This window comes from Hylaeus anthracinus, unplaced genomic scaffold, assembly GCF_026225885.1.
Source record: "Hylaeus anthracinus isolate JK02 unplaced genomic scaffold, UHH_iyHylAnth1.0_haploid 11997, whole genome shotgun sequence".
Classification (NCBI taxonomy): domain Eukaryota; kingdom Metazoa; phylum Arthropoda; class Insecta; order Hymenoptera; family Colletidae; genus Hylaeus; species Hylaeus anthracinus.
The window spans coordinates 2,062,930-2,087,570 of NW_026534344.1; the positions used below are offsets into that span (position 1 = coordinate 2,062,930).

Consider the following 24,641-nt stretch of genomic DNA (forward strand, 5'->3'; position numbering starts at 1 on the left):
TTGCCTTTTACGTCCTACGTCGAACCACCTCTTTCACGGTGTTACAACATTTTTGGGACACCCTGTATTTTGTTCCTTACTGGGATCCAATGGTACCCTAAATTCTAAGTAAGTGTATACACCAGTGAGGACTGTAACGCTCGCTCCAATGCACATGATCAGGAAAAATCGCACGAATGTCCATCGCTGCTTTGAATAAACGCGAACAAACGTGAACAAACGCAACAGATCGCGTATCGTATCGTAAATTCGTAAGGGAGAATTCTCTAGCTTATACGTATCGTCGTTAGATGGCGAGTATACGTCGGTCTGTTGTTTTCTCTCTTATCGACAATTAGGATTTCCATGTATCGGCTGATTTGCGCAGCTGGTGCCATCTAGTGGAGAAAATGGATTTAAACGGGGCGTACTCGCTTGGTTGCGTCATAAGAGAAACTGATTTTCCTAGGTAGTCGGCCATATTGACTCGCGCGTAAGAATATTGAAAGCAGTCCCGTATTCACAGTGCTAGCGGTTCGAATTAAATGGTGCGTTACTGTCGTGGGAATCTCATAACGCAGCTGGATTTCCTATGATCTGTGATCGTTCGTCGCGTAAGGAATTTCAAAACACCAAGGTACGTAGCTAATGATATATGCACGCGTGAGGGGACTATTTGAAAATGGTGCGAATATGGGCCGTGGCCGCATCCAGCGTCGCCCCGCGATCCGACGGACCTGCTCTGTATTCGTAGCCGTCGGGGGAATTGGAACGAGAGTTGTTTATGTGCTTACAGTAGGAAGTACTCTGTTACTCGAACGAAAGAAAAAGACAGTTGGTTGGTGTTTCAACCCTGTGCGTCGTTTACGTCCGATATTTTATTTCCGATATTCGCGTCGTGGTGCGTTATTCGAGGAAAGATCGCGTCCACATCCTATAGGTAAGTTTACTAGTTTTCTGATTTCACCTATCACCTTTGTAGTATGGTGTAACACAGCTTGATCAAATTTCTCCCGCATATATTTCATTTTTCTCGAGCTACCGAACACGAAATATGGAATACTCGTAATTCGCGTTTCGCGTTAACACTGGTATCGAATACATAAGTACATTTGTAAATAGAGAAATTTACTATTAAAGAATTTTCATAACGCGACATTTTGATTCGTGTACGAATTTTTTCATGCGAATGAATTAATTTAATAGCGCAGAAAAGTATCCACCATAACCTACAGTAACGTTAAATGAATTCACGCTTGCACGTATTAACAGAGAATATCTTTATGTATTTAACGTAAGTGTATAATATCGAACTTACGTTTGTTATAGCTTATATTTGATCAAAAATTTACGGAAATATCTATTTGGCCCGGTTGATAGAAAATTTTTGATGCAACATATGTACTAATACAACGTAGGTACTCTTATTATTTGCATGTATACATATTTCGAAGTATAGCATGCGACAGTGTAATACTTTTTTATTCGATATAAATGTAGGAATCAATTGTTCCATATGTAGCCAAAATTGTTGTCAGATACAACTGCATCGAAGAATTTGAACGAACGCAAACAATGTAGTCGAGATGGAATTTATAAATGCATTCCTTGCGTTTCGAGTATCGTATTCCCCCGGAACGGGTATCTCATTCTTTCGCGATAGATGTAGAATTAACGATATCGAGAGACGCGCAGAATCCGTTAAAAATCGTTGCAAATAATCGCAATTTGATTTCGTCCGACCATCTACAAAAGTTACAATCTTTAAGCTCGTTACCATTAATTAAATAAAAAACGGACAATGATTAATTTCCATTTCTGGTTAATTTTCGTAATGCCTTACAAAATGTGACGATACATCACGAATTCAAAACAAACGATAGATGCGTTCGTCTGTAGTTTATTCTACTACCATTCTTGGTACAGGTACGACCCTGAAGGTAAAGTGCTTCTTGCTAAGTATGCCACACACTGGATACTTTACCGTACGTAACGCTCTCTCCTTATACATTTGACGAAACGGGGGATATTTTTACCAAATTATGGAAGATATCTTTTCAACTACCTCGCGAGTCTGTTATGTTAACAATTTCTGAACTTCGTTGTTCTCGCGAATGCTCGTTACGGCCAATTAGGTCAATTACGAACTTCGTCACGAAGGTGGTAGCTTTTTAAAAATATGTACGGTTACAAATACAAGGTAAACAGTTGTTAGATTAAAGCTAATTCGACGATGAAATATTACGGAATATACAATTGTTTCGCGTTACGAATCGACTGACGATCGGTAAGACGCGGATTAACCGAGAATAGAATTCGCTGTGTACTCGATATTATTATTACAAACGGGTATAGCGTTAACCAGGACAAGGGATGTATACTCGTAGCCGATACGTAGGAAGGTGTGGCGTTGATAGGAGGTGATGCACGACACGATCAAAGTTACAATGAACTTGGGGGAAACAAAGCTTGCTCGCCAGGGCAATTCGGCGTGTATTCGTAACACGCCTTTCTCTTATGGGGGGACGTGCGTGCTCGTGAACTATGGCACGAGTACCGCTGGAAAATCCTTCAACTATTCGTCAATCGCGTTCTTTCAATACTATCAATTTATTCACAGGATTCGTAGTATTCCCCGCGAATACAGGGTGTCCCAAAAATGTTGTAACAGCTTGAAAAGGGTGGTTCGGGAGGTGATTTGAAGCAACTTTTTCCTTAGCGAAAATATTGTCCGAGGCTTCGTTGAGAAGATATTAACGGAAAACACTGACCAATCAGAGCGCGAGTATACTGGTGGAGCGGCCGCGGTAGCGTATGAGCGAAGCCGCCTAGCGCGTAGCCTACGCTCCAACGGTATCCGCGCGCTCTGATTGGTCATTGTTTTCCGTTAATATCTCCTCAACGAAGCCTCGGACAACATTTTCGCTAAGGAAAAAGTTGTTTCAAATCACCTCCCAAACCACCTCTTTCAAGGTGTTGCAACATTTTTGGAACACCCTGTATTATCCAGGATAAATAAAAACACTGTTGTTTGGCTTGCAACCGGGAGGCGTTAACACCTGTTAGCGTAGTAAGCGTATCCCTCGGACGCGCTTAATTCACGTGAAACTTTATTGTGCGGACAGCTGTTTACGTATACCTGTCTCGCGTAAACCAACCACCGGAAGTATCGATAATGCAGCAGTGTGCGTGTACCACATGCAAAATCTTGAAAGCTGAACGCGAATAAGGCGTGGCTACGCTCGTCGTGTGGTTTCATAGTCGCAATACGGAATGAACTTGGATCCGACATTCGTAACGTACATTCCTAATTCCTCGAATAGACATTTCTTGTTCCTTGCATCTCTTTCAACCCTAATCTCTGTTTAACCTTTTTCAGATCGTTCGGACCGCTCGGTACAGTTTCATGTTCACAGTTGATACTTTTTCCGTGTCCGCGGATCGTAACGCAAACATCGCGGTTGTGCTCGATCAAATCGTGCATGCAATCAGCGCGATGCGTGATTTCTTTTACTTTTTCTTCGCTTTTTCTATTTCCGTCACGGCCGCTTGGCGTACCTAATCGACAACGAGCGTGTTTTCACCGCGGCGAATCCTCGGACCGTGAGTTTAAAATCCCTTGACCGTGCAATTATTTCTTTCTTCGTTTACATACTTCGCTTTAAGTCGCATCGGCACCGGGATGTATTTCACATTGTACAGAGATTTCCACGTTCCCGTATTTGATTTTATTTGATTTTCGCAGATCGCCGAACGCAAGTCGCGTTTCCACGGGAACCGGGTACTTTCTTTTCCACCGGAAGCGAAGAAAGAACAGGGAATCAGGGACGTGACACGTTTCTTTGGCGAAACACTAAATCCGACGAGCGAGCGTGCAACGGGAACAAAACGATTTAGCCATGAAAAAGCAGAGCGCAATAGCACGAGGGTCTCGTTGCGTACAGAGCGTGTTTAAATCGGTGGCCCAAACTCTGTCTGCGTATGTCATGTCCGGATCTACGCGATAGTAAATCCGAGCAATTAAACTAACGTAGCGATCGTTGTCAAAGATGATATTCGAGTGTTGTTTCGGACATTTGCCGCGAAGCGATAAAATTTGGAACATCAATTTTGGTACAGTCTGTATAGCACTGTTGCGTTGCCTCGGGACACGGGCAATTATCTCGGTTTACGCTAGGGAAAAAGTGGTCGTAAAAGTTTGCTATTGTTATTGCGCAAAATCATTGCGAAACTTTATTTTTATTTGACGAATCCGAGTTCGAAGGAAATCTGTGTTGCTCGACTCTTTTCCTAACGAATTTTTTTTTACTTTATCAAAACGTACTACGGGTTACATGTTTCAGCGTTTAATTGCATCGATGCCCGCCTCGTCCTTCAAATTGTTATAAATTATAAGCTTGCCGCGAGACACGCAGACCGGCGCGTGACACGATCGACGTCGATTGTACGTTTTCGTTCTTGACGAGCTCTCGAGCTTTTAATCTACACGTGCGTAACAACCCCCCCCGGTACTCTTGAACGAATCCTCGTGTAAAAATACGCAGGGAACTTGCACGGTGTTTAATTAAAACGCGAACCGTTCTCTGATTCTCGATTCGTTAACGAACGGATCCGCTAATTAGTCCCAGCATTCGACTTACGATCTGAAGTACTAAAAAAAAAAAAAAAATAGAAAACATTAGGTTGTCCGAAAAGTTTCTTCCGAGATTTGCACTCAATTATTTTGCGTGGCAGTGTTTATAAAAATAGACAACCTAATTTCTTAGATGTTAATATTGTATAACAGTAATGGAGCAAAATGAATCGTACGCAATTTAGTAATGTAACATTAAACATAAATTTTGTGTACGTATTACTTACTAATGAAATGGAAGGAACTTTCAAAACAAAGATCGCAAGTATACAACTATATATTTCGACTTGCCATTGTTAAAAATAAAGCGATTGGATAATTTTGTCGGAACACGGAATCGTTGACTAGATTCGCTATTTGTACTTGGAGTTATCATCGCTGTCGTACGTCGCGTCGGCGTCGAAACGATAAATTCGCGCGCAATCGGGGAAATGAAGCAGCCGTCGCGAACGAAAAAATAAATAATCGGTCGGTGAAATCCCCGGTTTGACGAAGATTTAAACACGACGTTTTTACTGCTGCGAGCCCTTTAATTTCACGCGCCAAAGAATCCTCGCCCCCCGCGTTTCCTTCGTATGGCAACCCCGGTACGCCCTTATCTTCCCTTCCCTGCAATTCCACCACCATTGAATTTCGCGACACAGAGGAAGACCTACCGATGAATACTGCCGCTGCACGAATGATGAAAGAAAAGGGTTGAACGACAAAAGGAAAAATACGGCAACAGCCCTCCAACTCCCGATCGGTAGTAGACGCGACGGACCTGTACGAGGGCGATAAAAAGTGTCCCGACTGTTGGCTATACACTCGAATGCAGTTTCTAGTATCCACGTGGATGCGAAGATCACTCTGTTTGATGAAAGGATTCCGATTTTTTGAGCTCGTCGCGTATTACCGCGACGTCTCTCTAACCTTTCAGTTATACGTTTTTCTATGTGTTTTTAAATACGTTTCCCGCTGCTGCGAATTAAAATACGTTATCTTATTCGTTTCAGTAACGAAACGAGTTAATTTAATCTGCGGACGATTTGTTGATCACAAATCGAATTAAACTTAAACAACTTACCTAAATGGGAACGGAAAGTCCGAGGAGTAATCGTCGAAGTAATAAGCAAAGTGCACCGCGGAGACACGTTTCCACGATGCATCGCAAATCACGAGTCTTCTGAAAAAAGGGGGTTCGGTGGAAGACAGGGGGTGAAGGAGGCGGAGGAAGAGGAGGAGGCCTCTTTTTCCGGTCCTATCAGGCATCGCGCGGCTGCAGTTAAAGCACGCTTCGCAGAAGCTGTTATATACCCACGCGAACGCGGCCAAGTCGTTCAATCGTATTTCAGCGGACGTTTGTTGGTACCCGACGGCTGGAAAATTGTCAGCTCGCGCGTATCCGGCCGCGACGACGGGGGTACGTCGATCGATCAAACATTCCCCAAGGCGGTCGTGCGTGCTGTATCTCCGGAAGGGCTGGCTAGATTTTCATCGATCTCGTAAGACAATATTGCACGCGAGGATTGTTCGCGCATTGCTATTGTTCCGTCTCTTTCCATTTGAAGTCGAGCTACCGTAACATTTGAGATGCGACGATCGTTTAAAATGTAACGGTTCCACGGTAGACGTAATTAATTTTCCAAATCTGGTTCGTTCTCTAACGACATCTTCCGCGTCTCTGACGACCTTTCCCCTCCACGGATGGACAGGTTCCCGAATAAGGATTTCGTCGATCCGTTAACTGCGCGAGCGTACGCACACACACACGCCCGTGTATACGTACTTACACGATGTCGCGCCGATACTCCAGATTGAGATACCCGAGGGTTCCGTTAACTGGAAAATACGAGCCAATAACGGCGACCCGAGATCTTCGAGCCGATCGCTATCCGTGTTCTCGCAGTTCGTACCACCCAGGAATTTTTTCGCTCGAACATCACGCCTCCGTGCACTTAGCATCGTCTCGTACCGATCGGCCAATTTGTAATTCGAATAATTTTCGACGGCGAAGCGTCGCGTCGGAATGTTTATTTCTTCGCTCTTTGATCTTTCGTTTTTACGTCCACCGATCGACGGCCTCGAAGGATGTTCCGCGCCGCGCCTCGAGAGGTATGAATTCTTTCATTAAAGTCGACGGCTCTTTAATACGTACGGTGGATGAGAGAGATCTCTCGCGAGGCGTGTACGTACACGGTCGCGTGGGCGTGTGCCGTGGATCACGCGACTCTCGTTTACAATCAGCCCTTTGACACACGGCCAAACGAGACCCACGCGTCTTTGAAAGGATCCCTCCTTCCAGCGACGGAAAAAGCAGATTCTTTCGGACCGGGTCGGTCCATTCAATGAGCTTTTAAAACTTTAAACCGACCCGATGGCGAAACGGATATCCTCGCGTTTCCTCCGCGTAACTCCGACAATGATATACACCGCGTACTACAGCGCGTACTTACTCTACGGTACATGTACTTTGAGATTTCTTTTCATTTCATGTTACTTAACACTTTGGTGTTCGATTCGAGTATCTTTTTTTTTAGTCGAACCACGTGTATGCATCGATTATCGGCAGAGTTTCGGTGTCGTTACGTTCCTAATATACCAATGTCCGGTGTTTCGCGATCTCGAATCGAACGCTCCAGTTGCGGAATGTCGATACTCCCGTTTTCGAGCCAGCTTCTCGAGGACTAACTCGGTTCGATGCATCGACAAATATAATATCGGTCACCCTCGTCATCGCGCGTGCTAATCGGTGCATTACTTCATCGTGCTAGCCAAAGAGCACGGTAAAGGACGTCTGCTTCTAGCGATGACGACATCGCGCTTGTCGAACTTGCAGAGGCGCGAACGTTTTACGAATTCCAGCGAATTCCAACGCGATTTCTGCGCTACTCGGATACGAATCACGAGTTTCGTTTCGTTTCGATCTCGTCCTAGTCGTTTGTTTTCAACTGCGTACAAAGAATGTTACGCGACATGGCCGATGAGCAAATTTATGTAATTACTCTTTTGTCGGTATCGGTTGCGTGGCCTGCGTAACAAGATATTTGCTCGGAATTGAACGCTAAACCGTGATTTCCGTTTCAACCGATACACGTTTCTCTCTTTGTGTCTGCACGGCGTGACTCACGCGCAGCCTCTGGTCTATTACAAAAAGAATCTTTGTTGGAATCGCCGCAGCCGGATTTTTTTCCAGCCGACGCGACGGTCGGTCGTGCTCCGTGCACGGAGGCATTAATAGCGTTTGAACAGCATCATCCCGATGTACGGCTCTGATTCCGTGCAATTGAGGTTGAATTGCTATTTGCCTGGGTGTCGTTGCATAAGGCTGCGTCCGCGCTACCTCGTGGAGTCGATTCGAATAGTAGAGTCTGTCGGAGCGTGTCGGTCAGGGTCGCCAACAGTTTCTTTTGAAATTTAACATAGGAAACGGTACTTTTGTTCCGTACTTTTGTTCCGTACTTTTGTTCCGTACTTTAGCCTGAATTTCAACAAATTTAAAGAAGCGTAGTTCTCGTTTAATCAAAAATCGTAGACGATACTTTCTAGCATCGAAGCCGTCTTGCGCGAACAAAAAATGTTACGTACCGGATGTGTCGCGGTACCCGTAGCCTAGAGGTTTATGAAATGTTAATTCAACGTTGCTTATAGTTGACAAATGTCGTAGAAGTTTGTATCGTTGTACGCGACCTCGTGAAACGCTACCAACCCCACTTGGCACGTGCGATCGATCGTGAACTTAGACGCTACACTTGCATAGTAAATTTGTCGTCCAATAATACCTGGGCGCGATATTTTAAGCGCGCCGCGGTAATAAATATCGACGTTTCGTTGACTCTGTATCGAGACATCGCGGCTCGATGTGAACACGTTCGTTCTATCTTGAAGAAGGGACAACGACCTGCGGTAAATCCACACACGCGCTTCTATCGCACCGCGCACGTAACTGCGACCTGTCCACCAAAGTCTTACGAAATCACTCGTCTTACTGTTTTCTCTATCGCTTTACTGCTCCGTGCGCGATCATCTTTTCCGATATACGAACACGCGGCGAGGTCTCGTCCGTCGCAAGAGAACTCGCGGTAATGTTACACGTAGCTAAATTTATTTTACGAAATAAAAAAGATCGGACGGATACAAAACGTTTATTTACATTGCCCTACCCCGCAAGATACACAATCCTCTGGTGCTAAAACGTCGGCCTTTCACTTTGGACTTCATTTTTCAAGTCTGACGACTATGGCGGCTACAAAGGGGGAACCTCGACATTACGTTTAAGTTAAAAATGTATGGATCGTTGCGAAAGAGCGTTATCGCGACGAAGAATCCAGTCGTTGGTAATCTTCGATCGAGTTCCTTTTCCATGCTTACGAAATCGATAGCGAACATCGAGTTTTGTCACATGCTCGGGCTGTAAATCTACCATGCTATAAAGATTCAGATCTCTGCCAGCGGAGACAATCGTTCGACACGAATTATTTCAGTGTGTCGCCATTGTCCGATCTGCGCAGTCAATGGTCGCGTTTCGGATAGTTGGTTCTTTTTTCCGAATTTTTGTATCGTTAACGCGTTGGAAGTCTCGGAGTGTTTTTACAGAGGGTACGCGTAACACCATGAGCCATCGCAAATATCGATCGTTTCTGTATACGGTACCGTTTAGTCTAGAGAAACTGCCATGCGATCTTTTCTCGATCTTGCACCCGACCGGATCATCAATCTGACGCAAAAGATAAATTCACTTTTACATCCGATAAATACCATTTAATTGCATTTAAATCGTTATACGGGTGTCCCAAAACTCGGGGAGGAGCCGGAAATGGGGGGTAGCTGAGACGATTCTGAACAACAATTTCCTTTGCAAAAATGTCGGATGGGGCTTCGTTAAGGAGATATTAAGAGAAAACCCCGACCAATCAGAGCGCGCGTATGTCGTTGGAGCGGCCGTGGTAGCGAATGAGCGCGGCCGCCTAGCGCGTAGCCTACGCTCAACCGGCATACTCGCGCTCTGATTGGTCGGGGTTTTCTCTTAATATCTCTTTACCGAAGCCCCATCCGACATTTTTGCAAAGGAAATTGTTGTTCAGAATCGTCTCAGCTACCCCTCATTTCCGGCTCCTCCCCGAGTTTTGGGACACCCTGTATTGTATTATACGTCGACCCTATCCAGTGATTTATCATTGAAATCGTACGATTTTCTCAGCACAGGGTTGAAATATGCCGGAGGAACAAAAGTCCGTCGGTGGTCCACCGGAAGTGACTGCGGAAAATGGAACAAATTCTCCAACGAAAAGTCCAGTGAGCAAAGGAAAGACGGCTATCGCGAAGATCACCTTGCTCGATGGAACCGTCAAAGACTTCCACATCGACGTGAGTCGCCAAACGTTTTTCTTCGTTTCTATCAAGCGCCGCTATGTTCGTTTGAACTTTCGTTTCGTATTTGATAACAGAGGAAGGCGAAAGGCCAAGAACTGCTCGACATGATTTGTCAAAGTATGAATCTGCTTGAGAAGGACTACTTTGGCCTTATTTACGAGGACAGGCACGATCCACGAAACTGGTTAGATCTCGACAAAAGGATTACGAAATTTGTAAAAAGTTTGTATCTTCGCTTTCACGTTACTATTCATACTCGTAGATTTGTTAACGTATATAAATTCGACGACGATGTCACTTTTGTTTTTGTTGGAATACAGACGAACCATGGAAATTCAATTTCGAGGTGAAGTTCTACCCCCCAGATCCAGCTCAATTACAAGAAGACATAACGCGATATCAGTTGTGCCTTCAGATAAGAAACGATATTATCACAGGACGATTGCCGTGTTCTTTCGTGACTCACGCTCTTTTAGGTTCGTATTTAGTACAATCTGAAGTTGGAGATTATGACCCGGACGAGCACGGCCGTACATATTTGAAGGATTTCAAATTTGCTCCGAATCAGACGTCGGAGCTGGTTGAGAAAGTGATGGACCTGCACAAGACGCATAAGTTAGTTTCGTCTATAGACGTATAGTATAGTATGATTTATAAGTAAAAGATGGTAATGTTAGGTTTGGGAATTTTTAGGGGTCAAACACCCGCCGAGGCGGAGCTACACTATCTCGAAAACGCGAAAAAGTTGGCAATGTACGGAGTCGATCTCCATCCCGCTAAAGATTCCGAAGGTGTCGACATAATGCTAGGTGTATGCTCGTCGGGCCTCCTCGTTTACAGGGATCGATTACGAATCAATCGATTCGCTTGGCCAAAGATCTTAAAAATCTCCTACAAGAGGCATAATTTTTACATAAAAATTAGACCGGGCGAGTTCGAGCAATTCGAGTCCACGATTGGTTTCAAACTAGCGAACCACAGAGCGGCAAAGAAATTATGGAAAGTTTGCGTGGAACATCACACTTTCTTCAGGTGAAGTAAACTAGTCGCTTAGAGATTCGTTTATAACGACGATACGAGCAGATTATGAATACGAGTGACGTTACTAAATATGATTTTAGGCTCATGAGTCCAGAGCCTGTTAAGAAAGTAGGATTGATACCACATTTGGGTTCTCGATTCCGATACTCTGGGAGAACACATTACGAGACGAAAAAGACTCCTATCGACAGGCAGCCTCCGCAATTCGAAAGATCTTTGAGTGGTCGTCGTCCTACGTCTCGCAGTATGGATGGTAAAACCACTTTTATCATTCCTAAACTTTAGTTTACGTATGCGTAGATATAAAAATATTATTATATATTTATAACGGACTTGAAACCCCGTTTCGATGGTTTTATTAAAAAGTTATTAGATTACATTAGGTTTTTGATATAGTGTGACTGCCTTACACAGCGTTAGGTGGGCCTAAACAGGTTGAAAGTTATGGTTCAGAACCAAGCAAGAGGCATACGATGAGTTATGAGCCTGAAATGATTCCCGATATGGAGCACATAGATCAACGGCCTAGCCCAATTAAAAAGCAAAAGGAAAAGGTAAAAAGAGGATATACTTACATCGGGTTTCTCACACATATTCGACATAGCGATAGCTGGTAGAAGATGCATGAAATCGTCATGCAAATTGAAAAACTGTTTCGTGAAGGTTCATATCGAGACATATTGTTTTTTATTTTATCTGCGGTCTACGCTTTCAAACAAAACGTGTTTTTAAGAACCGATTCCACGGAAATTATAACTAATTCGATTAAATCTCATTGCTACGATGCGATAACATTTTTATATTATATTATATTATATTATATAGAGAAATTGTAGAACACCAATTGGATCACCGAAAGTATAGAAAAGGATAGAGATACAACATTTGATAAAAGTACGACTCGATCACCATGCACTTTTTCAGATTAAACGGATAATATTCGTAGACGTGGCATGTTAATAATTTATCGCCTACCATGTGTTAGACATGGTTGTATGTATTAGATATTTTATTGTACTCATTCAACAATTATCGAGACAATTTTACAACACGATTAATCTTCGCAAACTTCGATTCAATATCTACGTCCTAGCGCTTCGATCATAAAAAACTAACTGACACCTAACTAACACCGGTAGCTCACACGCAAAACAAGTGCTGGAACGACATCAGCTAGCAGTACCAGTAGCCTGGAAGGAGAATATGATGCAGATCGTGGCAAAAAGGTATAAAATTTCACCCGAGACACACGGGTCATGCATTAACCAACATATTTTCATTTTTATTCGTGTACGTGACCATTTGGTGTTTTCCTTTTTTCAATGCATGTTGCTATTGTTTATATTTATTTTCTGCAAGAATTATACGGCCATCGCCTCAAAGCTGAACTTTCGAGTTACCCGAAATTTTGTTCGTACGGTAACGTCACGTAAGCATGAAAATTATGATGCAGAAAATTGCGCAAATACTTTCGTAAGTTATGTTGATCATTTTTCATAGAATGAAACGTTTAAATTTAATTGCGCCATAATGCTTATATTTGCATGTAAATAACAATTCATCGCGAGCAACATCGTGTTACATGCAGTTATCGGAAGAAAAATTTCACATTGTTACTCAAACTAAACTCTACAGGAAAGTATGCTCATCTAACAGATCAACGACTACTGGATTTTTTGAGAGCGCAGACCGTACTTAGTTGTCAAGCATGAAACATATGTTAAGAGAATGCGATAAACATGTAGATTAATAGTAGCTTAGCGATAGACCTTTTTCGTGCTTATTGCATGAAGCGATGTGTGATTATAAATTTACTTATAGAAACCGGTCGGAGGAATCGCAGTCCTACCGCCCGGTGGTCTATCTAAGAAGAAAAAGGATAAGCAAAACGAAAATGAAAAGGAAAATCATAATGATCTCAACAACTCTGATCTGATAAATGAAAGTGCTATCCTCGACAACAACGACACGAAGTCGCCCACTAAAAAAGAACTAAAAAAGAAAGATAAGGAAACGCCAGAGAAACGTGATAAAGATAAAAAAGAGAAAATAAAGGTAAGTACATTCTTCTCCAACAAACCTGCTATACGCTATAAAGCATATTATATTATAGTTAGTAAAAAAGAGTTTAGTTCATCATGGTCGTTCTTACAACAAAATGTTTTATGCATCAGAACCGAAAATATTAATGTGAAATATATATATATTACAAGTACATATACATACACATACATAATCCCAAAATGCAGATCTGCATGGCTATTACTTTATTTTTGTAAAAGAAATGATAGCTATGCGTTAATGTGTAGTCTTTATTAGCTTTGTTAGTTTCTTTTTGTCAGGCATTTATGAGAAAAAATATTTAGATATATGGCATGTTTCTGGTATTGCATGTTTTTGTTTATTACGAAAGAGTCCTGTCGGTGGCTTCCTATTTGGCAAAAAGGAAAAGGATGCAAAGCAGAAGAAGCAGAAAAAGAACAAAGAACTCGAAGAATCACTGGAGAAAAGCGATACGGAATCAAATCTTTCTACGTTTGAAAAACAAGTGAAACCTTTAACCGAAACGTCAAATATCGAAAAGGCGAGAACGACTCCAGAATCTCCACAGCCTCCCAGCTATACAAAACCCTACGATTACGAAGAAACGGAAACATCTCCAACAAAGAAACCTTTTACACCGCATGGATTTTCATACGAAGATAGACCAGCATCGCCCGGCATTCAAAATCAACAGTCGCCGACTGCTGCGAGTCGCAAAGCTACTGGCTTAGCTTTTAATTATGCCCCAGGTGAGGATAAGAAAGTAGCAGAATCAGCAGAAAAAAGGAAAACCAAAGAAGCAGATACTAATAAGCCCACTGCAGGATTAAAGACTCCAGGCCTCAATTATGTAGAATCTGCAGGATTAAAAGAACAGCAAAAAGCTGCGTGTCAACCAGATATCGATAAAAATGCATCGGCAGCTTTTATTGCTGCTGAACAACAACAAGAAGGTGCTGATTATCAACCTACCGCAAGTCAATTACCGGTTACAGATACCATTCCGGAATACCATATTTTACCGCTTCCCGATGGTTCAAAGGTTATTAGAGGTGTTATTTATACCAAAGATGGAAAACCTTTAGATCAACATCATCTTGGCCCAGAAGCCAGTAAAGTAATAAATGGAAAAGTTTGCACGAAAGATGGAAATCCAATTAAAAAAGCTGACTTCGGTCCCCATGGAATTTATATCAACAATGGTGTAATTACAACTAAAGATGGGAAACCCGTCAATCAAACATCTCTAGGCGTTGAGAGAAATTTGATTAAAGATGGTATTATATATGGTTGTAATGGACAAATAGTTGACCAACATTTATTGGGACCAGAGCACTCGTTAGTCAAAGAAGGCAAAATTGTGATGAAAAATGGAAAACCGGTACAATACAGTCAGTTGGGTTCCGATGGAACGTACATAAAAGATGGTTTTATATTCACTTCGGGTTCTAAACCGCTTACACAAGGTTCGTACGGTATAAATGGAAATTATATCGTTACCGGAATAGTGGTTGATAAAAGTGGAAAACCTTTGAATCAAATTGCAATTATACCTGATCAAACATACGTTTACGATGGTTTAATTTATGGACGATCAGGAAATGCCCTTGACGATGGTACTTTGGGTCACGAAGGTCATCATATAAAGGACGGAAAAATTTATTCCAAAGATGGTAAACCGGTAAAACATGAATCCTTTAGTTCGGATGGATCTGTCATAAAAGACGGTATAATTTATTCAAAGGATGGAAAATTTTTGAGTCAAGGATCTTTACTTCCTTGCGGTGCTTATTTAAAAGATGGAAAAATCGTTGGTAAAGATGGGAAACCTGTTAAACATGCATTTTATAAACTTGATGGAAGTTTTATCAAAGATGGTATTATATATAGCAAAGATGGTAGACCTCTAAGTCAGATTCCTTTAATAGCCGATGGAAGCTTTGTTAAAGAAGGTATCGTATACGCTAACGATGGCAAACCGTTATCGCAAAATCTTTTCAAACCTGATGATATCATAATTAAAGATGGTGTAATTCATGATGCAAATGGGGTAACACTATCAAATGCCTTTCTTGGGCCAGACGGTCTTTTGATTAAAAATGGATGTATAATAGGAAAAGATGGTAAACCAGTTAAACAAGAATCTTTTGGCTCGAATGGAAGCTATATTAAGAAAGGTATTATTCATTCGAAAAGTGGTAAACCTCTTAATCAAGATTCATTAATACCTGAAGGTGCGGCTATCAAGGATGGTAGATTGTATACTAAAGATGGAAAGACTTTGAAGTTCTCATTTTTCAAACCAGATGGAAGTTACATTAAAGATGGTCTTGTGTATGGCATGGATGGTAAACCTTTAAATCTTTGTTCGGCTCTTCCGGAAGATAGTTCCGTTGCAAATGGAGTAATCTTCGATTACACTGGCACGCCTTTAACTAAGGATATCTTTGGATCTGATGGTTCATACGTTGCTGGTGGTATTATTTGTGGAAAGGATGGCAGAATAATTTCAGAGGGTGTTTTTGGACCTGACGGAAATATTATTAAGAATGGACTGATCATCGGTAGAGATGGAAAACCGTTAATTCAAGATGACAAAGGACCAGACAATTTAGCTATAAGAGATGGAAAAGTTGTTGACAATCAAGGAAATCCTAAGAATTTAGCATCCCTTGTTCCAGATGGATGTTATATTCGAGATGGTGTAATTTATGATAAGAACCAATGTCCTCTGAAGCAAGGGGCATTTAAACCTGATGGAAGTTACATCAGAGATGGTCTTATATATGGATGGGGTGGTCAGTTGTTAAATGCTGGTGCTGCTCTACCTACTGGCACTTACATCGACGAAGGAAGGATATATGGAAAAGACAAACAACCTTTGAATCACAGTTCATTTGGTATCGATGGAGGATACATTGTTAATGGTTATATTTACGGCAAAGATAAAAAGCCGCTTAGTCATGGAACGTTTGGAAATGACGGAAGTTACATAAAAAATGGTTTAATACACGAACCAAATGGAAAATTACTAAATCGAAAACAAACAATAGTTACTGTTACGCTTGTTCGTTATGGTTTAGTATATGGCAGCAATGGTAAACCATTAAAATCTGGAGATTTCGATACGAACGGTAGCGTTATTAAAGATGGAAGAATCTACGATCACACAGGTCAACCTTTAAATCAGGCTTCTTATGGAAACGACGGAAGGTTTATTAAAGATGGTCTCATTTACGGAAGTAACGGGAAACCGATGTCTCGAGGTACGCTACCACCAGAAACTGGTTACATTAGAAACGGAAAAATTTATGATACGAATGGACAGCTGCTTACGCAAGAAGCGTTTGGCCCTGAAGGTGTGAAAGTAATACAGGGGGTTGTGGTGGATAAAACTGGTAAAATTTTAAAAGAAGGAAATTTCGATACGGAAGGCAACATTGTCAAAGATGGTGTAATTTGTACACCCACAGGCATACCTCTTGATAAATATTATACCGTAATTACCATCACTTCGGTTCGTAAAGGTTTACTTTGCGATAAAGATGGAAAACCGGTGAGACAAGCACCATACGCGAACGATGGAAGCTACGTTAAAGATGGCAAACTTCATGACATGTTTGGTAAACTAATGAATCAAGAAATCTTTGGGGAAGATGGAGCATTTGTGAAGGATGGCATGATTTTCGCTAGCACTGGACAACCTTTAGACAGCGATTCTATTCTGAAGGATATACAAGACACGACAAAGCCTGCCTCTTCAAAGACAAAGAAAACCGTAGCTTCAAGCACTGCTCCAACAATAGTGAAAACAACAACTAAGCAATCGGTGGTGAAGGACCAGGAAGGAGTGACTCAAAATATCGAAGAAAAAATTGAGGATCTTACACCTGGAGGGACAGGCCAAGTAACGGTTTCCACACAAATTAACAAGGTGACACGATTTTTATAGTTATATAGAATATTATATACATATAAAAAATATATATAATACTTTCATTAAATCTAAACATACTTAAATCTACTGTTTTATGGTATTTTTGAAATTATAGAGACATTTGAGTAATATTGATTGTAATGTATTTAATAGTTTTATGACATGCATTGTAGATATTGCAATATGATTTCTAGTGGTTGAATATTTGTGTATTGCATGCAGTAAATATTTGTGTTATTGATATAAATTGCGAATTCATTATATAAATAAAATGTTCATAATCATCTTGAAACCAGTGTGCAAAAAAGAACAAACAATTCAACTCGTTATAATACTCACGTATTTTGTTCTAGTTTTATATGACACAAACGTTGCTCCTTTATTATAAGACATTAGTCACCTTGTAGTTGTATTTAGGCAGAGGCACCAGATGACGGTAGAGCCCCGTATATGACAGCGACTGCTGTTACCACGCGTACTGCTACAATGCATGAAGACCTCGAAAAGAATCAAAAAACTAGTCAGGTTTGTACTGTTGTCATAAATTATCGGTGTATTAATAAAGTTCCAACATGTTACGATACGTTCTTATTTTCTTTTAATATTGAATATCGAGAGCTAGAATTATTTTTGTATCATTTTTTTTTTTTTACATTAGGTAGAAGAAAAGACTGTAGCACATACAACTGCGACCAGTGCAACAAGACAGGAGCAGAGAGTAGTAACTCAAGAAGTTCGAACAACAAGTCATGTACTTTCTGGTGAACAGGTAATAGTACATTTACAGTTTAAAAACATACACAGCTCACCCCTAATGGATGAAGCATGTAATCATTTTTGTAAATTATCATATGTCATATACTCGATTGATTCTAACATTAAATCATTAAAATATACCACTGTTTACTTGCTAGTAATATAATCATTGCACATACATTTAAATACCTTAATGTTGCGAATATTTCCATAACATCATGATACGCTTATGATTTCTATACATTTAGATCATACAATTTTATTTCATTTGTAATATATATCGTATGTATAAATAAATCAAAATTATACACGCATTCAGTATACATATAACAGAATCATACAATTAATATAGACAGAGGAAACGGTAGTACTCGATACGTACATAATATTGGTTAATTTATAAAGTTTAATCCATGCTATTTTCCATTTACTTTTTTTTTTTATTTATTTTTGTAATTAATTTTTACCGGCTTGGCTAACACATTGCATGGTGTAGCTGTTCTCACGAAGGCTCAGTACATCCAGTTCAAGCAGTGATGATTCAGGTACTCCAATTGACCTTGAAGATGATCAACAGGCTTTCTACAATCAATATTATCAGGTAAATCTTTAGGGGCGGAATAATCATATCTGACAATTATCGAGGGCCTTCACAAAAAATCTTTACCGATATAAGTATAAATTAAAATATTATTTTGAGAATCAGTCCGTGAGTGGATCTTCATCGAGGTATATGTTTTTCTGTGTATTTTTATTGCACAATATAAAATGTTGAAAGCATTTTCAAGGTGAATGATAATTGTTAAAAGGATGCTATTAATGCTAATTTGCTCTATACAAAATACATACATATACAATCTAAGATACATTACTTAATGCTAGCATACATAATTACTCGCTTTATATTGGTATTCATTGTTTAACACTCATGGGAATATAAAAAGTAACATTTACAATTGCAACATGAAAAATATAATGTTTTCATTACCTCAAAAGCACTGGTTTTAAGGTAGAATCAGTAGTTCGTACAATTAACATAATGGATTTAATACTTTAATAAGACTTTGTTTTACAGTATATCATCTATTTAACATATACATAACTCTGTGGTATTAATGTAAAATATTCTTTAATTTTCACTTTGCTTGTAAAAGAAATGCGATTCTTTGCATTTTGTTCAGGGTGATCCGGCTGGTGTTGTGGCGACTGAAACACATGTTTACAAAGGAGAGCCGGAGAATAACGTAACAACAACTACGACAGTTCCATTAGTAGCAACTGAAACTAGGAAAGTAGCTGTAGAAAGTGAAGATGGTTTGTACAGTGCAACCGGAGAAATAGTTAGTTCTCAAACAATATCCAGTAAAACTCGTACTGTTGAAACAATAACGGTAAGATTTTATACTTGCATTTTATACTGACATTTTACATTTTTTTACGATACCAAACCTTATATTATCGTCATTTTAGTACAAAACTGAACGAGATGGAGTTGTAGAAACTCGAGTAGAACAAAAAATAACGATACAATCAGATGGTGATCCAATTGATCACGATCGAGCTTTGGCAGAAGCGATTCAAGAAGCCACTGCAATGAATCCCGATATGACTGTAGAAAAAATAGAAATTCAACAGCAAACGGCGCAGTAACCGATTTAAAACATTTTTGTAAGAAACAAAGGGCACTCTTTATCTAAAAGATATAATGTTGGTAGCTGTAAAAACTAGAAAATTAAATTATCGTACATTGACGTGTATTTAAATAATGCACGGGAAACAATCGGACCGAATATTGCCATTAACAATTTAAGTATTATATTGTAATCGAGTACGTCAAAATTAATATCTTTTCTCTAAGAATTGAAAAACATGATTTCTTATAGCAAATGTTTCCCAATAACACGAGCTTGAACTTGATTAAAAATCAAGTTACTACAGGAAGAAACATGAACCGTGTTTCTTTCGAAAAAAATCGAGGTACCTAGTATCGTAAACTAGTGTTCATATTCAGAGTATCTATTGTTTACATATACAGAGGTGTACGCATGTGTATACATATTGTGTATACATACCCATGTACTCATGTAAACAAAAAATTATCTGATAATAATTATAAAGATAAGACAGAGTGCCCCATAAACTTACATTACTGTTTCATAGTAAATAAAATCATGATATTCATGCGATGTTGCGTGTGACGAATGTAGTATGTCACTCGTATAAAAATTTGTTCGGACATTACATACATACGCTAAAGTATTAATAAGCTTCATTTTTATTTTATTTTTTTACGTTTTCGCGGACTTGCTTTCCGTTATAGTTAAAATTTCTATTTTTAAAACTTTTTCCGTGAGCCTAATATAGTTAAGAACGAATATAATTCTAAACAATATTACAGTTGAAAAATGTTTTGAGAAATTAAAGATATTTAAGTATATTATTAATATCTAAACGGATTATACATTTATTATACATATAAATAAAAATACACAGTACGACAAGCACGTATAACGATTACACGTTTAGTGTAATTTCATGAGTCTGTTGATACAAAGGATTTACTCAAAGACGAATACATGGAAAGTAATAGCGAAATATGTATAGTACATAAGTGACAGGCATACAAAAAAATACTTTTTCCATCGCTTTCATGCGATTTAAGCGTAGCTTCTCCGCAATACTTTACTGTATAGTCTCATTACTTATTTGTGACATACTTTTTTTCTTGAAAACAAATTTTTACGTGACGTTTATTACGTGACAAAGTCAAAGTCCTCTAAATATAAAATATTAATATATTTAAATAATAATATAAATATCTATACCTGTCTGACGAAAATAGAAAAAAATCTACAAAGTTTCCAATAACCTAAAATATTAGTACCCAGCAATGTAAAATAGAAAGAAAAATATATGTTGCGGACATTGCTATTGTATACAATTTTTATTTAATAATTTAAAATGTGTATTCGGAAACTATGTAGATTTTGTTAAATTATACACTTCAAGAATGATAAGAATTATTAGTAATAAATATGGGTAAGATAACAGAGTTTGTGGCAAAACCCTTAAATTAAGGTTACATGAAGTTTATTGCCATTGTTTGTGTCGTTTCCTTCTTTGGAAAATGTTGGACAATGTTGGAAAACTGCAAATAATCGTAATCGAGGATTTTGCCCAACTTTGTAAGATAATAAATTATATGTATCTAACTTCATACCAAGAGCTATGATGCATTGGTCAGCGTATATGTCTAAATTTAGCTGTAACTTTTGTGGTTTTAAGACTACAATTTCATATATAAGATTTTGTTTGTTCAATAGTTTATTTAATTATTTTATAAAACGTGAGAAATTATGCTAAGAAGGAGAAAAGGCTGATAACCTGAATCTACAATAAAATTATTAAGATTCAAATCACATTTCTTTGAAGAAATAATGCTATATATAAATATTAAAGCATACCGCAGCTTCACATACTTATGTATGAATAATATGTATATTATACGTGCGGAAATTGTGAAACAGCATTAAGATACGCATATTACACTGTACGAGGCTTGTTTATACCTTTGTTCTTCAAAATGTTGTTCAAACAACTATTACATGTATATTACGCTTGCATTTGCACAAAGCATTTATTCTGTAATGCTAAATAATATTTTCACGTGTTAATTATAAACTAACCTTTTTTACTTTTCTACTTTTTACATAAACTTAACTGGATTAAATGTTCATGTATCTATTAGTTTTGGAAAAAAGTTAGATTTTAGCTGTTTACGTTCATTATTTTTTTTTTCGAGAGTAAATAATTTCCTCTTGTCGTATAGAATTATCATAGGGTATGTGGTATGTGGTATGTAGAACAAAGGATAATCGTTAAGCGTCTACGTGCAATTTGCATTTTGTCTTGTAAGTTAGATTTGTTATACGCTGGCAGCTAATATTCGAATGTTATAAAATATAACGATTCAGTAATCTCATTTTATTTCGTAGCCTTAGCACATAATTTAAGTCATGCTCAACCATTGTATTAGTTCTTTTTATTCCTGAACATTATTTATGAGCAGTTCATATACACAGATTTCATAAATCGTTTTTAATGATTCGATATGACAGAAGGCAGTAAAGTTACGATAAAGAAGAAATTGATTTTCTACTTGTACCTTTTATACCATGTAATATTATAGTTTATATATTTGTTTTTATTGTACCTAACATTCCATGCTTATAGTGACTAACAAGTATGTACTATAAATACCTGTGTCATTTAGAACTTATTTATTTAATTTTTCATAAAAATATAATTGTCATAATTTTATACCAGCTCTGCTCGAAGAAATTGCTACGCGGTTATGCTCGATTCATGACCTAAACTAAACTTGTTTTCGCTACGTGTCAGATTCGTGTGCTTTATATGCTTTACCGAGCATACAAAGTCAAGCTTTAAAAGTTACACGTATATGTATCTTCAAGCAGTGTACAACCGTAGTTACTAGTATTTTGTACTTTAATACTTCTGTTGTTTATTTAGTGATAACATAATAATTATAATATTATATACTTAATACTATACTTTTATAATGTCATAATTATACTGTAATGGTATTTCGCGCGTAAGAATATCTGCATTAACTATTTAACTATGCACGTTTTGTTATATTTAAATTGAATTATTGTTTTACACGCATGAACTTTGATGTACTTTATTTCACAATTAGATATAAAGAACATTACGTTATATGCACATTTATATGATATAAACATTGCCTTAAATGCTAGAAAGTTGTATAAAATATTATTGTATCTAGTTTGCTGTCAGCTTTTTACATAGTCTGCCATATATGTATTTCAGCGAAATTTTATTATAGATTTTATTTTTATCTTGTACACGACTTTCCAGCATAATAATGAATAATTTAAATGGTAATTATTTAATAGAGTGCGCATATTATAAAAAAAAATTAAACATCAATGAAAAATATATAATGAATTATAAATAATTTTCTAAAAAAGAATATTAATAAATAAGAACACACATCTAATTAAAAGAATCTGTTTTCTTGCATGCATATATGTATAGTATCCAATATTATACACAATTTATATTGTGCAATGTTACATGTGTAGTTTGTTATTTTTCGAATTCATTGTTGTAACGTTGTGAAGGTGAATAATGAGGAATGTATTAAATGTTACACAAGAAGTTGTTCTATTTTCTGTTTGCAAGTGATTTATATTTGTGGTAATTTAATAGCTTTATTCTTCATCAATGGTCGCACATGAGATTGCTTTGTTTTAATTATATTACTCCAGAATGGTCTTGGTGTGATATGGCCGTGTCTTACAGTTTTTGTTCCTGATGCTAAAGTAGTTGTAACAATCGACTCATCATTAGTAACGTTTGACAAAACGGATGGTTTTTTATTTCAACATACCTGTTTTCCATGACGGAAATATTTGTGGTTGCGTTTCACTAATGCTTGATGAAATCGTAATAGATAGTTGTGGTGCAGGTTGTTGAAATAATGCTCTAGATATTGATTTTTGAAAAGCAGGTGGTAATTTCAAGGAATCTAGAAAGAACAAAGGTTGATTTAAAATCTATCAGACCTGCAATGTAAATATCTTTTTATATAAAGTATTTGAATTTTTTTTATTTTTCATACTCGTAATATCTTCGTTTAACGTGGTCCTCGAAGATTTCTTTGTACGGTGAAGATGTTTTTCCATTTTAAATCGTTTCATAAAGGAACGACATATATCTGTTACCATCTTCCCATTGATATTCTCTGTAAATTAATACTTTTTGGAATCAAATGCAGATGCAAGTACAAATCTGAGTATGAACATACTTATAGTATCATTATTCGCGATAAGATTTTCTTTGTATCTATAATATTCAGTTACAGGATTGCCCTGCAAATATAAGTCTGTTAGAGAAATCAAGGCGCTTATACTTTCAGTTAGATCGTCGATATCGTCAAAAAAATTGTTTCTAGCATCTAAAACTTCTAAGTTGTTCAGATCCTTGATTTCCTTTAAGGATCTCATTTTATTGCCAGAGATATTGAGTATTTTCAAACAAGTCTGAAAGTAGTGCAATGGATGAGCATAAAAAATGACCCTAAATTCTTTGAAATACTTACGGATAAAGTGTGTACACTTCGTGGATCGAAACATAGACATTCTCCAATATTTAACATTTGATTTTTAATGTCTAGAGTAGTTAATTCCTTTAAACTTTCAAGACCCTCTACTACAACTATATTATTGTACCCCAAGTATAGTGTCTGAAGTTTCTCGAGAGAATCTAAATTTTCTATTTTGCTTATTATGTTGTATTGCAGGTAGAGGTGAGTCAAGTTCGTTGCAAATTGTAAATTTTCTATTGTAGATATATTGTTATTTTGTAAATATATTACTTTGAGATTTCTATAAACAGCAAAGTTACCCTATAATCGAGTAATTATTTACCAATATTATTTAGAATTATTTTAAATTATCCTATAGGAAAAACTTACAATGCTGTTGATAAACATATTGTTCATACGTAAGTGAGTTAAACCATATAATTCATCTTTGCTTATTTTTTTGCTGAGAGATTTGTTTAACTGTGCTTGAGAACATTTTCTTTCAATGTATTCGGTAGTTAGTCTTACCATGATTCCGTAATTTTACTAATCAACAAATTTATACGTGAGAAGTTGCACTATGTGTTCGTAATTGATCAAACATTACTTATTAGAATGACGCGCCTTTTTCGTTAGTAACAGTGACGCCATCGATGGGAAAACGCCCAAGTTTGTAGTAAAGTTAGTTTGTATTCTTGACGCTAGATGGCGACTGCAATTAAAATAAAAATAACGCCATCTATTAGTACAAATAGGAACTATTCGCG

At 38.0% G+C, this 24,641-nt stretch overlaps 2 protein-coding genes across 8 annotated transcripts; one reads left to right on the forward strand and one right to left on the reverse strand.

Annotated features, from left to right (window-relative positions):
* The first annotated feature begins 448 nt into the window (after nucleotides 1-448).
* Nucleotides 449-22,925, forward strand: LOC128889728 (uncharacterized). 7 transcript variants are annotated; one of them, XM_054147632.1, is made up of 15 exons: nucleotides 449-616; nucleotides 9,792-9,958; nucleotides 10,039-10,186; nucleotides 10,285-10,579; nucleotides 10,658-10,996; nucleotides 11,086-11,258; nucleotides 11,420-11,559; nucleotides 12,145-12,231; nucleotides 12,827-13,060; nucleotides 13,419-16,982; nucleotides 17,403-17,510; nucleotides 17,644-17,754; nucleotides 18,238-18,342; nucleotides 18,923-19,132; nucleotides 19,212-22,925. In XM_054147632.1, exons 2-15 carry the CDS (start codon nucleotides 9,806-9,808, stop codon nucleotides 19,389-19,391), a joined length of 5,847 nt encoding a protein of 1,948 aa, XP_054003607.1. In that variant the 5' UTR covers nucleotides 449-616; nucleotides 9,792-9,805; the 3' UTR covers nucleotides 19,392-22,925. The 7 variants fall into 7 exon arrangements, with proteins under 7 accessions (XP_054003607.1, XP_054003609.1, XP_054003613.1 ...); XM_054147634.1 differs by having other exon boundaries at nucleotides 9,797-9,958; XM_054147636.1 differs by lacking the exon at nucleotides 449-616 and adding an exon at nucleotides 656-919 and having other exon boundaries at nucleotides 9,797-9,958.
* Nucleotides 22,324-24,405, reverse strand: LOC128889732 (protein phosphatase 1 regulatory subunit 42-like). Its single transcript, XM_054147645.1, has 6 exons — nucleotides 24,265-24,405; nucleotides 23,890-24,195; nucleotides 23,596-23,830; nucleotides 23,410-23,532; nucleotides 23,179-23,316; nucleotides 22,324-23,105 (listed from the first exon to the last, which is right to left on the reverse strand). The coding sequence occupies exons 1-6, from the start codon at nucleotides 24,403-24,405 to the stop codon at nucleotides 22,975-22,977; spliced, it is 1,074 nt and encodes a 357-aa protein (XP_054003620.1). The 3' UTR covers nucleotides 22,324-22,974.
* Between the last annotated feature and the right edge of the window lie 236 nt (nucleotides 24,406-24,641).